Raw genomic sequence first — 15,007 nt, forward strand, 5'->3', positions numbered from 1 at the left:
TTTCTTTGATCTTTCACTCTTTTCCAATGGTAAATATGAATTGTTCCTTTTAAGGACATATGTCCTCTTGAAGTTATCCCCTTATACAAGGGCTTAATTTGAGCATAACTTGAGTGGACCATGTCTGTCTGCATGGTCAAGATATGTTTAGCATTCTAATGTAATAGTCTTCTTTTTAAATTTTTTTTAAAACAGTTTCTAGCTCTAGCTGGAATTGTGGAGTCTCAACTCTTATTACAAATGCACAAAAGCCCACAGGAATTGCTGAGGTTTACAGTAAGTTCCGCCCAGTGAAGCGAGTTTCCCCACTCAAACATCAGCCAGAGACTCTAGAGAACAATGAGAGTGATGACCAAAAGGACCATAAAGTGGAGTACCAGAAAGGGGGTGAGTCTGACCAGGGCCCCCAGCCTGAGGAGCTCGGTCCTGAAGATGGCGTGGGGGGCTTGCCCAGTAAGAGCTCTGAGCCCAGTACTGCACTGGGCGAACTGGAACATTACGACCTTGACATGGATGAGATTCTGGATGTGCCTTACATTAAATCCAGTCAACAGCTTGCCTCTTTTACCAAGGTGACTTCAGATAAAAGAATTTTGGGTTTATGCACAACCATCAATGGCCTTTCTGGCAAAGCCTCCTCTATAGGAAGCGCTGAGAACTCACCATCCAGTATGACCCCATTTTGTATTCTCTCTCCTGTGAAAAGCCCTCACTTGAGAAAAGCATCAACTGGCCTCCGTGACCAGCACAAGCTCTCCACCGAGGAATCTGAGAGCTCACCTCCTCTGGTTACATGTGGCTCTGCATATGAGCCAGAAAGCCAGAGTAAAGACTTCTTAAACAAGGCCTTTAATGACCCGCAGAGTCGAAAGATGGAGAAGACAATGCCCGACTGCCAGCTCCGGGCCTTCCACCTGCCATCTGCAGCAACAGAGTCCAAACTGGAAGAGCCAGTCAAGGGCATGAACTGGACCAGCTCCCAAGGCCCAGAAGAAAGGAGTGAGTATCTGAAAAAAGTAAAAAGCATCTTGAACATCGTTAAAGAAGGACAAATATCTCTCCTGGTAAGTAAAACCTAGCTTGGTATACATGTTAGTAATCTAGAGACTCCATTGTTATCAGCCCCATTCATAACAATGATGGTGTGTGCATTTTACATCTTGTTTAATCTTTTCTTGGGGCTTTGGTTGGGGGCGGGGACCTTTTGAGTTTTAAAATAAAGAGCTAGGAGGTTAACACAGGGAAAACAAATGGCTATAGAAGGAGTGTTGTTTCACTTTAACTTTGCATAAATTCAACTGGAATAAAGAGATTTAACCTGAAATAAAAACAAAACAAAGAGAGCCCAGCACTTTTTCTCACTTGAATCTTAAAGTCTTTCTTTTTGCTTTTCAAATGGTCCCCAACGCTCCTGCTCAGTTATTTGTGGGGATGTCAGTTCCTTGCTGATGGCAGGTCTGCCAAATATGTGAACAGAGACTCGTCTGTTTTATCCTGATCATTATTCAGGAAAGCTGGGCCAGGATGTTTGAAAAGTATTTACAGATAGAAGCTTACCCTAGAGCTTGATTGCCCTCTGACCCACATGTAGTTTTTACTTAGTTCCAGCTCTGTATGTCTGGGAAGCTTGAAGGAGTGTTTCCAAAGACTCTAGACACAGGACAGGGTGATGTAAGAAAAGTCTGTTCTGCTTCGGCTCAGAGCTCAACTCTAATAGCACTCCATCTGCCTGTATTGTTCTTTTCTGGCTTCCAGGCGTGGATCAAACAGTAGCAAGCCTGGGCTCCTACTACCATGGTGATTAAAGTCCCATTCAAGAAAATCATTGCATCTTGGCAATGAATTCTACTTAGTGTGAAGCCATACATAGATAAAATACAATGTGCTTGGTCTATTATCACAAATATTGCTGTCATAGACAATATGATTAAATAGTTTTACCACATAAAGCAGTAATATTTCTATCCTGCAAATGTATTTTCCATTTCTCATGGTTCTTCCCTCTTATTCTCTTTGGTTAATTCCCTTCCTTTGTTCTTACCATGTTTTCATATTTCCCAAATGCTAACACCACTTAGTTTCCCAACAATCTCTATCAACCAATTCATATTCAGGGAATTCAATTTCTCTAGAGGTGAGAAAACTGAAGGCTGAGGAGCCTCCACATGCCCCCAGGAGCAATGTGGGGGTGACAGTATCTAGAGGTGCCTACAAGAGCACTAGTAGCAACAGATATCATGTAGTATGTAGTGAAAACCAGTTCTCCACAGTTCAGACAGGTGGAAACCAGCAGTTTGTTCATTCATTCAGTCTCTCTACATCAGGGAAAAACACAGTCCCAGCCTCAAGGACTTAGCAGTCAAGTGGGAGAAACACATAGGGACCCCCACCAGTTACTATAAATGTCACTGCAGTTTAGAAAGTCAACTTGAAGCCTCCACAGCTCACTGACTCTAGTCCTGCTGTCATGTCTCATGTGAAGATCTGTCTCTTGAGAATTCATTTTTTAAGGCATATTATAACAAGGACTAACCGCAAGGAACTCTGACTTCCTCATCCCTACCTTGCCATCAGAGCTTCGTTAAGCTCTTTTCTTTCTTCCCAGTGCCCAGAGCAATAAAACCCCAAAGCATCTTATTCTGATTTGTTGAGTCATTTTCTAATCTTACTGTTTGTACAGCCACATCTAGCTGCAGACAATCTAGACAAAATTCATGATGAAAATGGAAACAACCTGTTACACATCGCTGCATCACAGGGACACGCAGAATGTCTCCAGCACCTCACTTCTTTGATGGGGGAAGATTGCCTGAATGAGCGGAATATCGAGAAGTTGACACCGGCGGGCCTGGCCATCAAGGTGACTGGTTGGGGGCTTGGCCCTCCACAGCTAAAGTCAGTTTTCTGTGTTTTCAAATTCCTTGAAGCTAAAGTGTTAGACGGGAGAGAGGAGAGTGATTTATCAAGCAAACAGCCATGAACACATCACATGTCAGAGATTACTCATTTCCATCACTAGCTGCTTTGAGATTTTGAGACTACTTTCCAATTTGTTGTCCAATAAGGTTAAGCTTCAAATCAGACAATAGAGAGGAAAATGATCCATTGCAGTGCTAAGGACTTGTGTAATTCATGGTGACTGCAGTTCAAATTCTTCACCACACCTGGATCTATCAGACACTGTGTCATTTTTTCCTAACATGAGAATAATGAGCAAGACAAATGAGGAAAAGGTGTGTTTTCAGGGATGATAGCACTCAGGAGTATTTCAGATAATAAAATAGACTTTTAATGGATCAGATCTGAAGTTTAAATGTCTTCAAGTATTGAGAATTGTTTAGAATATCAGTATGGGTTTTGCATATAACTCATGCAGAGCACAGTATGCTTCTGTCAAAAACTACACAAATTAATGCCAACTCAGAGTTAAAACTTAGAAACCACAATACAAGAAAACATGGACTTTTATAGCACTGCAGTGAGTGCTCTGTAAAATATAACACAACATGAGAAGGTTAGCTATTAAACTAAAATTACTTTTAAGATCTTTGGCAAATAAATGTAGAATTCAGTCACATTTATTAAAAAGCCAGAAGTGAAGTTCACGGAAATATAATACATCTTGTACTTCTGCATATGTACTTTGCTTTCATAATAGTTGTGTCTTCTAAAAGTCAAATAATCATAATTTTTACAATTGGAATTATATTGATATTGACTAGGGAACTTGCTAAAGAAACCTCTTTGTGAATTCACTGTGGAACATGCCACATTTGAACAACAACCAATTGTTTTTCAACCTCTAATATATCTTTCAAGCAAAGCTGAATCTTTGTATCTTTAACTTGTTTACCATTCAGTAAAGTTTTATATATTCGTAAATGTGTTCAACTTTATTTTTGCTCAGGGATGAAGGATGACTTCAAAGATAGTATAGAAAATAATTTTAATAAAATAAGAAATCTATGACCATAGTGGATATAATTTTCCCTTAGCTGTGAACAATGCTGTGTCAAATCAAGAACTGAGCTACAGCAGCCACCGAGAAGAGAATTAACTATGAAGTCAGGGTTCAGTCTGGTTGAGTTCAACAGAATGTACCCCATCTACTAAGTACTGAGTTAGGTGCTGGTGATACAAATTTAAGTGAGGTGTAGTCCTATTCTTACAGAATTGGTAACCTGATGAATAAGACAAGTGTGTTATCAGTAACACCAGTACAAGTTGGTAAATTTGGAATCTAGCCCTATAACGAAGTTCCGTAGGAAAACAGGGGTTGCATGTAATCACCAATGGGCATGTGTCAATGACAAATAAAATATTCTTGGAATGCCAGTGAATGTTGACATTTGCCTTGCTGTTTTATTGTTTGTAAAATGTAACTTTCATTAATTTTCCTGACTAATGGTAAATTACTGAATATCCACTCATTATGTAATTGGAAAAAAACATTTTTTTCTTAATTTATGCACCCTCATCCTTGTTTTGATAGGTTAAAAATCTCTGAGTATAAAGGTACATGGGAAACTTGGTGGTCATTAAACCAATCCTCAGCATAAACGCCTTCTACTGCATACCTGTATTGAGTGCTCATTCATTCTCAAGCTCTGGTGGTCAACATAGTATTGCTATCTCATGAGCAATTTGCAAAGTTAAGCAGCAAATTTTGTTTTAATTGGAATAAAAGATACATATCAAATCCATAAGACCCCAAAGCCTTTATAGATTTGGGGTCACAGGCTTCTCATTCTTTGCTTCTGGACAGTGATTTTAGAAATGAAAACGTTTTCCACTCCATTAGTTAATCTAAAATTTGTAAAAGCAGTAAGAACAAATATTTTATAACAAGTGCCACTTTCTTTAGAAATCAGTCCTGATGCAGGTCCTGCCTCGCTCTATCAGTGCATTTTGATAGACACTGAAGAAGTTGAGAGAACCTTGAGAGTCATCATTCTTCCATTTGGGTCCTTGTTTTAAACACCAGTACTCAGGTGTTTCACTTCATTAAACCCAGGTCTCAGAGCCCTGCTGCCATTGAAGACAAACACACTTGGTACAAACAGGCTGAAGGTTCTTGGATAGTATGACTTGACTGACAGGAAGTAGAGTCAGAGGTAAGGTATTATATGAAAAGATTACCTGAGAAAGGGGGCTTTAAAGTCATACCAGAGCTCAAGAACATCTCTCCCACACTCTTAAATTCCTTCAAGGGAATATAATAAATTATGTCAATTACATACAGAATTTATTGAGTGCTTTCTGAAAGACCCAACAGTAGAAATTTTGAGAGTTCAGGACATTGAGCATCCTCTGGAAATGGTTAAGCAAAGAAATGGAAAAGAAGTATTTCTAAAATGTTCAATTTCTAAAGCAATCTGTTTTCTAAAATGGGACTAACAGAAGAAATTATTTTAGTAGCTAAAAAGACCTGGAACAAAATGACCTTAATTGCTTAATCTCATCAGTCATTCTGATTAAGCCCAAAGACACAATGTTGGTCTGGTGATAACATGACTTCAAACACATAACCTAACTGACTTCTTTGTAACACAGTGAGTGACCCCAGGACCAGATAATTTGGTAAACAAAAATGTCCTGCTAGAATTTGATAATGTTTTGGTTCAATTTTTGTTTTCTTGGTATTTATATTTATTGCAAGTGATTCTGGTTTCAAACTCATAGTTGTGATACAACAATATTTTCTTCTGCCTTCTTGGCTGCATTTTATTTGTTTTAAAAGTTGACTCCTTAAAAAACAAAAACTAATACTCATCTAAAAGAACACTCTACCCAACGACTACAGGATACACACTCCTGTCAATCGCTCATGGAATTCTCCAAGATAAACCCTATGTTAGACTATAAAACAAATCTCAGTAAATTTATAAATATTTAAATACAAAGTTATGTTCTTAAATCATTATAGGATCTAATTAGAAATTAATAACGAAAGGAAATCTGGGATATTCACAAGTGTATAAAATTAATATTCGCTAAAATAATAGGTCAGAGAAGAAATCATAAAAGAAATTGGAAAGTATATGAAAATGAAAATACAACACTTACAGAATACAGCTAAAGCTGTATTTAAAGGGAAATTTGTAAAAATGGGGGAGAGGGGAAAGAGAAAGTTCTCAAATTAATAGCCTAATCATCCACCTTAGGAAATTAGAAAAAGTAGAGCAAACTTAATCCAAAGCAAGCAGAAGAAAGGAAATAATAAATTAGAATGGAAGCAAATGTGATCAGAGAGAGAATTGCTAAAAATTTGCCTCACATTTCTATAGTCTGTATAAATAACAAGTTATATGAATCATTTTTCCTTATATCTAATGAATATAGTTCCCATTCCTTTTTTTATTCACAGGGAATGAAACAAAATGTATAGTAGATTTGTTTAATTCTGACAGAAACACTTGGATACTCACATTTAAGGAAAGTCTATAATGACAGGATTATTATACACCAAATTGTGGGCAGAGCGAATGAAGAGAGTCCATGGGAAAGTGCAGTATCCTGGGGTCATTAGCAGCTAGGGTGCAGTTACCACCCCAAAGCCTGGAGGGACTGGGAAAGAAGTCATTGAATGAACATCAAATAGAGAGGGCTGATCAGAAAGTACTGACTGGCTTTTGACCTTGAATTCATCAAAGTACTCCTAGTATAGTCAGCTAATGCATTAGTAGGGGAAGGACTCATCTGGCAATGGTAGAGGGAATCCAAGAGCAAAGAGGACCTGAAACTTACTCTTCCTTCCTGATCTCCTGCCCCTGAGCTCATCAGCCAAACCCAACCTCCCAGGGCAAGGAGGAGACAGAAAAGGGAGACCGTAGCACACACCTAATCATGCAAATACAGGCATGTGCCACTTGATGATGAAGATATGTTCTAAGAAGTGAGTTGTTGGGCAATCTTGTCCTTATGTAAACATCGTAGTGTACTTAATAAACATAGAAGGCATAGGTCAAATTGGCCTTCTAATGTAATCAGAAGATGGTGTTTGACAGCAAACTCCATTTTTAGTAAGTAGGAGTACACTAATGATGAAAGTATAATAATACATAAACCAGTAACAGTTGTTTATTGTCATTATCAAGTATATCATGCACATAATTGTATGTGCTATACTTTTTCAGCTCCTTTGTAATTTTATGGGACCACAAGTAGTATACACAGTTGACAAAAGCATCATAATGTGGCACATGACTGTATCTCAAAAAGAAAGTACAGAAAGTGCACACAAATAGATGGGAAATACTGACTGAAATTCTGTTATTCAAATAGGCAAGCATGAAGAATGAACAGATCTCTTCTATCTAGCTTTTAGAATAGACGTTTTCACCTTGAGAAAATAACTGTTAGGATTCTAAAATTAAAAGACAATAATTCTATTATACTAGCTTAAATGCAAACCTCTTTGAATTCTTCCCTGGCTCTATGCCCACAGTAACTCTTTTTCAGGGTTAAAACCCCACACTGTGCAAACTAGGAAGCTGATTAAATGTCTCATGTGTCTTGCAGAGTTACAAAAGAGTCCAAGGGAGCATTCTAATAGTAGAACGTAAAAACGTTCTGTGGGCTGGGATTGTAGCTCAGTGGTAGAACACTTTGCCTAGCATGTGTGAGGCACTGGGTTCTATCCTTAGCACCACATAAAAATAAACAAATAAAACAAAGGCATTCCGTTCATCTACAACTATTAAGAAGTTTTTTTTAAAAAAGTTCTGTGCTATAGCAAGTCTGCATGATTGATCTCATTTAATCTTCACAGCAATATTAGGAAGTTAGTTACTATTATCCCTGTTTCACAGATAATCAATTGCTTATCAGAGAGGTAAAGTAACTTGCCCCACATCTTGTAACTAAGTGACAGATTAAGGATTTAAATCCAATCCAAAGTCTGTCTGGGTCTTAATCAGTAGTATATGCCTATCACACTGTAAGTGGTACCAGAAATCCTCCACAAATATGTGTGGACTGTATTTTTTCATGGTTTTTATTGATGCATTGTAATTTTACATAATAGCAGTATGCACTGTTACATTTTCATACATATACAGAATAAAACAACATAATGGCCAATGTCATTCTGAAATATTTCCCCTTCCCCTTCCCTCCTCCCTTCTTCTGGGTCCCTTTACTCTATTTTTCTCCCTCTGATTTTCAAGAGATGATTTTCATGAGATCCCCCAACCATTATTTCTCTTTGTCCTCTATTATGAATTGTGTTGTAATTGTTTACATGTTTTGTTTACTTTCCGAAATTCTCACATTACCTGAGAGTAAAAACCCAATAATGGTTCAAAGATAGGAAAGAAATTGAAATTCTAAAAAGTGATGAGAATAATATCTGGTTTTATAAAACCCTTATAAAGACTCCAAGAAAATCACATTCTTTTTTTTCTTTTCTCTTGCCTACTTCTACTTTCCTGCTCCTCTTGATGCTGAGGATCATTTTTGTTTTCCTAAAAAATGGGCCAGGTTGTGGTTGTTTTACCTTGTGTTTTGGTAGTTTTATTATTGATAAGTGACAAATGATTCTTTCATAAGAGTATTTTCATTTTTAAAATTTAAATATTTGACCAATTAAGATTTTTACCTGGTTTTATATCTATAATTACTTATATGTAAATATATTATTCTTTATATATATTATTCTTATTAATCATACATGACAGTAGAATGTATTTTCACATATTATACATATATGGAGCATAACATCTCATTCTTCCAGTTAGCTGTATGTAATGTAGGATTATCATATATGCACATAGGCTAGTAATGTCTGATTCATTCTACCATCTTTCCTATTCCCATTCCCTCTTCCTTCCCTTCATTCTCCTTTGTCTAATCCAAAGTACTTCTATTCATCCTTACCCACCCCTTATTGTGAGCTAGCATCCACATATCAGAGAAAACATTCAGCCTTTGGTGTTTTGGGATTTTTTTTTTTTTTTTTCACTCTTTTCCAGTTCCATTCATTTACTGACGAATGCCATAATTTCATTCTTCTTTGTGGCTTAGTAATATTCCATTGTGTATATACACCACATTTTCTTTATCCATTCATCTGTTGAAGGGCACCTGGGTTGGTTCCATAGTTTAGCTATTGTGATTTGATGTGCTGTAAACACTGATGTGGCTGCATCACGGTAGTATGCTGATTTAAAATTCCTTTGGGAGTGGGATGACTGGGTCAAATGGTGGTTCCATTCCAAGTTTTCCGAGGAATCTCCACACTGCCTTCCATAGTGGGTGCACCCACTATGCACAATTTGCACAACTGCACAATTTGCAGTTTCAACAGCAATGTATGAGTGTATCTTTTTCCCCACATGCTTGCCAACATCATTGTTGCATATATTCTTGATGATTGCCATTCTGACTGGAGTGAGATAAAAATCTCAGTGTGATTTTAACATACATTTCTCTAATTGCTAGAGATGTTGAACATGTTTTCATATATTTGTTGACTGATCATATTTCTTGTTCTGTGAAGTATGTTCAGTTCCTTTGCCCATTTATTGATTGAGTTATTTGGTTTTCTGGTGGTAAACTTTTTGAGTTCTTGTATATCCTGGAAATAAATGCCTTATCTGAGATGCATGTGGCAAAGATTTTCTCCCATTATATGGGCTCTCTCTTCTCATTCTTGATTCTCCCTTGCTGTGAAGAAGCATTTTAGTTTGATTCCATCTCATTTGTGCTTTGTTGATTTTACTTTTTGCACTTTATATATGAACTTGTTAATTTTTCATTAATAGATATGATATTATTTTATTTAGGTGTTGGAAAATAGTTGCTCTAGCTTACAAATTTCAGTAGAAGAATAACAGATAACTGACATACTGTGTGTTGGCTTATATGTGAAACAACTGGAATTCTCACACACTCCCAGTGGTAGTAAAGCCAACCAGTTTGGAAACCAGTTTGACAGTTTTTTATCATGTCAAATACACACCAATACACGATCCAGAAATCCCAATCCTATACTGGAAATTACCCTATATTAGGTAAATTCCAGCATTTACCCTGCAGGATGAAAGGGTATATTCACAAAGAATATTTATAGCAACTTTACTTATAATATCCCCTAAGTGGAAACAATCCAAATGTCTATCAAAAGGTTAATGAGTAAACAAATTGTAATATAGTGAGACAATGGACTACTTTCAGCAATAAAAAAGGAGTCAACTACTAATAACAAGCAGCTGCTTGGATGAATCTCAGAAGTACTAAGCTGAGTGAGAGAAGTCAAACACAAAAGAGTCAAACACTAGTCTGTTGTGACAAAGACTTACCAGTGGTTGCTTGGGACAGAGGTGAAAGGATGAGAGCTAAAGGGTGCTAGCAGACTTTTGGGGGTAATGGAAATGTTCTGTCTTGGAAGGAGTTGTAGTTGCAACAGTAGTTACTATATCTATCTATCTATATACATACATATATAAATATATATATAGTGGTTATATATATATGTCAAATTGCATTAAACTGTACACTTAAAATGGCACATTTTACAACATGCAAATGATTCCTCAATAGTGCGATTTCATTTGTTTTCCTTTTTTTGCAGTGCTGGGAATCAAACCCAGGGCCTGGAGCCTGTTAGGTGTACCATCGTCAAGCTATACCCCCAGTTCAATAAAGTAATTTTAAAGTAACTGATTAAAGTTATGAAACGACACTTAAATAAAAAAATCTTCAATTCAATCTTCAAAACCACCAATTTATGAGTATAAAAGTTGATATATTTGTATTGTAAACAAGCAAAGCCAAATATGAAAGGCAAAATTCATATGATATTTCCCTTGGGAAAATTTGCACCTGAGAGATATTTTCAAATACTGAATTATCTTGACTTTCTTTCTTTCTGTTAAATCTAGAATGGTCAGTTGGAGTGTGTACGCTGGATGGTCAGTGAAACAGAAGCCATTGCCGAACTGAGTTGTTCCAAGGATTTTCCAAGCCTTATTCATTATGCAGGCTGCTACGGCCAGGTATGAAGTTTTTAAGTTATCTTCCCTTTATGCACCATGTAATCAACTTGGGTTTTTTTGTGTGTGTTTTCATCAAAATCCAAACATAAAATAATCAAAAATATATCTAATGATTTTTAAGGAATGATAGTCATTGTATCATTTTTTAAAAATACTTTTTAGTTGTAGAGGGACCCTATGCCTTAATTTCATTTATTTACTTTTATGTGGTACTGAGGACGTAAGATTTTTTAAGGAAAAAGTTTTAAACAACCTGTCAATTCCAAGATAGGATCTTGGATAAATAATAAAGCTATATACATATGATGGAATTTATGAAATTACCTCTTATATGTATAACTAATTATGTAACATTAATTAAAATGCATGATACAGAACTGTTCCTATAATTTGTTACCAACTTTAAAATCTGGACAGAAAGATATATTAAAAAAAAAAAAACAAAAAAACTATGGCACAACATATGTGTAGTTATTATTACAGAGGGTGGAATTACAAGTGCCTCATTTTTTTCTATTTTCAAATTTTTACAGTAAATACATTTAACATTTACCAAAAGAAAAAATGCTATAGTTTATTAAACTCAAAGTTAGAAAATCTTTATAAGACATTAATCAAGGAAGTCTCACTCAAGTAAAGATGAGCATGCTAACTAGTTACCTGCAAATTTCTATGTTAGGAAATCCCAACATGAGTTATTGATGCACACAGATTACAATCCAGTATATAGAATGAAAAAAAAAAATTAAAAAAAAAACCTATTTTCCTTTGAGGTGGGATGAGTACAAATTATCACATAACAACATTGGAACCACAAAATGCCAATTTCAGTCTTAAAAAATAATAAAGTCAGCACTGTATTAAAATAGATTTAATCACATTTGTGGCAAAGAAAATTGCCTCTCATGCATATAACTATATCCCTTTGACTTCATAAACTTTCCTAGTGGCAGTAAATTGTGGTATTGTCAATAAGAGAATATGATTTGTCAAGCATAACAACAGTCCCAAATTCACAAAAATAGACTGAAGAATATTGTCAGTCTTTTTGTTGTTGGTTTTAACAGTACTGGTGATTGAACCCAGAGCCTTGCACATACTAGGCAAGTACTCCACCACTGAGCTATGCCCCAGCCAGTTTTTCATTTTATTTTGAGACAGGGTCTTGCTAAGTTGCCCAAGCTGGTATTGAACTTTCAACCCTCCTGCCTCATTCTCCTGCAAAGCTGGAATTACAGGGGTGCAACACCAAGCCTGGCAAGTCTTTCATTGGTCGGAGTCATGCTAGCTGATGTTTTGTTTTGGCTTTTTTTAATCTGATCGTTTATTTTGTACCTTAGTAACTTCAATTAATACAGATATAAATGTATTTCAAACAATATAAATAAACTCTATGTACATAAGTATTTATTTAGAAACACACACACACATAATGTTTCCTATGTGTGCTAGGCTCCACACCATTGGGTTTGTATACATTTTTTGGTCCTTAAAATGGCTCTATGAGATGTTTTAATCCCAATTGTATGAGATGAGGAGACTGAAGAAAGAAAGTTGAATGACTTACACATGGTCTGATGGCTAATAAAAGACTAGATCTTTACTCTGCTCCTCTGATTCTAGGGCCAGCTTCTGTTTGTCCCCATCTGTGTAGATAATTTATACAGTTTGTAGCAGTGGCATTGATATAGCTGAGGAAGACATTTTTACACTTTTGTCTAACAATACATTGTGATATATGGAGTACTCATAGATCACTGAAGTGAGCAACTGTACAAATTTATGAAATGGAGAAAGGATCAGTAATAACATTTAAAACATGTAAAAGTCACTATCTTTGAAATATTGTAACTTCTCAGTTTTCTTTATGCATTGAACTTGCTAGTTTTGATCCACAATGTCCTAAAAATAACCAATAGTAATTGGTAGGCATTTGCTTAGGTGACCCTCTTTTACTTGTAAGGGCAAAGGGACGAGTAGAAATTTTAAATGCTCAGGAGGATTTGATCACTGATAATCTTTATAAATCGTTTTACATATAAAACAGAATTTTATTAAATTGGGTAATTGTTTCATGTCTGTGATGCCATTTGCCTACAAAACCTAACGAGGATTTTTGGATATCTGTGGGAAGGCTGTCTGAACCTGTGGCAGAGCTCACCAGAGCCACAGAGGAAAGGATTACAGGGCTATTCCGAGCCTCTAAGAGAATCTCAGATTCAGCATTCCTCATCTTGGGAAACGTTGCCTTTACATGCCACTTTCTTTATGCACAGCAGGTTTCTCATAATTTTGAAACTGATGGGATACCACAAAAGAAAGTGGCCTTTCTGGGACTGGCTGGGTAAAAATGTAGCTGAAGTAGAGGAAAATATGCAAGTTAGTGACTTGTTGGAAGAGCTATGTTGTTTGCTCTAGTTCATTATCAATCTTTAGATTATTTCAAGCTGATAAGCATTTTTTATCGAACTTAAATAGAACTTTGGGGTGGGGGTGGCAGGACCCTTAGGAGAGCATTCCTGTCCAAGTGGAAAATGTAGAAGCCCATTAGGTCTGTGAATTCTGTCCAGCCGTCTTACATCCGCCACAGCCACTTATGTAACAGATAACCTGCAGAGACACTGAACTTGGAGCCATGACAAGGCTAATATTTTCACAAGTAAGACTGTTATTGAACAGTTTTCTAATGAATTCAGCACATGCAAGTTTTTCTACATCAAGCAGGCACTTGAGTCGTGTTCTGGTTTTGTTTCTTCAGTAAATATCTCTGGAAAAGATAGTACCCAGGAAAATTCCTCTCTGGGTTTATTTTCGTTGCCCTCTGCCCCTCATAGAGATTCTTAAAGAATAGGCTCCATTTGACTCCCAATTTGTGGCCTTTTTCTTGTAAAAATTACCTTTAAAGACTTCAGTACCACAGGGGTAGCCAGTAGTTTTTAGTGGCCTCCTGGAGTGATAGATCTTTGGGTGATAGGAATTGATTTTCTTCTTCTTGACACTTGAAGTCTCAGAGGGTGCAATTATTTCATTGCCCGATCGTGCCTAGCAGAACGCTCCATGGGGAACACGAATGTGGGAAGCTGGGAAGACTGGAGGAACAAGCAGGGTGTCCTTACCAGGCCTGCCTTGCCATCCCAGAAGAGGGATGCTGCTGCCAAAACAATTGAGTCACAGTCGTGTTGATTCAAAGCTCCTATCAAAGCCCGTGTTTAAGTTGGGCTGTTTATTCAAACATGAAGGCTCTCCCAGCAGAGCTTCCCACCCCTCGCCCAACAGCTGCTTGGGGCATCAGCTTGCTCTGCATTGGTCACCGGCTCTGTGTGCCTTTCAACATCAAGCCTGCGATTCCTTTTGTTTCTGAATCATTCACGTGCCATTTGGTCATGACATCCTTCTACAAAAATAACCTACATCTTGACATCGAGCATTTCCCAAGAGTACCTTTGCCTGCACTGTACTTATTCTCCATTTTAAAGGTTTGCCCTGCCACAGATACTTTGAAAGAGCACTGTCTGAAAAGGAAAAGGCTCAGCAATTCCTATGAATGGCCGTGAGCAGGGTAGACCAGCCTGCCGGCAAGGGGGATGCTCTGTTCTTGTTTCTCCCCAACTGACTTTAGAAAGGAGAACTATTCCCTTGACATTATTATTTCATTGACTTTATTGTTTCACTGCCATGGTGCAGAAATAAGTGAACAACCTGAAAGTGCTGCCTACAATTGTAGATGAGAGAAAAATAGAAAAATCTTTGATTAGCATTGGCATCCATCTGCTCTGCAAATACTGATCTTGAAAAAACACAACTGACCCAGAACTCCACTGCCCACAGACAGACAGGCAGTGATTTCTTTGACTCATGGGCCAAAAAAGAGAGAATGTCCTTTGGATTCAAGGGCTGTGGGGGAATGAGCAGTTGTGGATGTCTGTGCTCAGAGACAGAAAGTGGAGTCATGAAGAGCATCGGTCCCTAACCCAAGCTGTTTGTCTGGGTTTTAATCCTAGTCACCAATT

The 15,007-nt window shown here is 37.1% G+C and overlaps 1 protein-coding gene across 3 annotated transcripts in view; it reads left to right on the forward strand.

The window, feature by feature from the left end:
* Positions 1-15,007, forward strand: part of SNCAIP (synuclein alpha interacting protein) — a 149,493-nt gene that overhangs the window by 108,425 nt on the left and 26,061 nt on the right. For all 3 annotated transcript variants that reach the window (XM_079145663.1, XM_079145664.1, XM_079145665.1), the window contains exons 4-6: positions 196-1,064; positions 2,681-2,860; positions 10,884-10,997. In XM_079145663.1, the coding sequence (XP_079001789.1) occupies positions 196-1,064; positions 2,681-2,860; positions 10,884-10,997 (1,163 nt within the window). The remainder of the gene's footprint in view (positions 1-195; positions 1,065-2,680; positions 2,861-10,883; positions 10,998-15,007) is intronic.

Source organism: Sciurus vulgaris (assembly GCF_902686455.1).
Source record: "Sciurus vulgaris genome assembly, chromosome: 6".
Taxonomy (NCBI): Eukaryota; Metazoa; Chordata; class Mammalia; order Rodentia; family Sciuridae; genus Sciurus; species Sciurus vulgaris.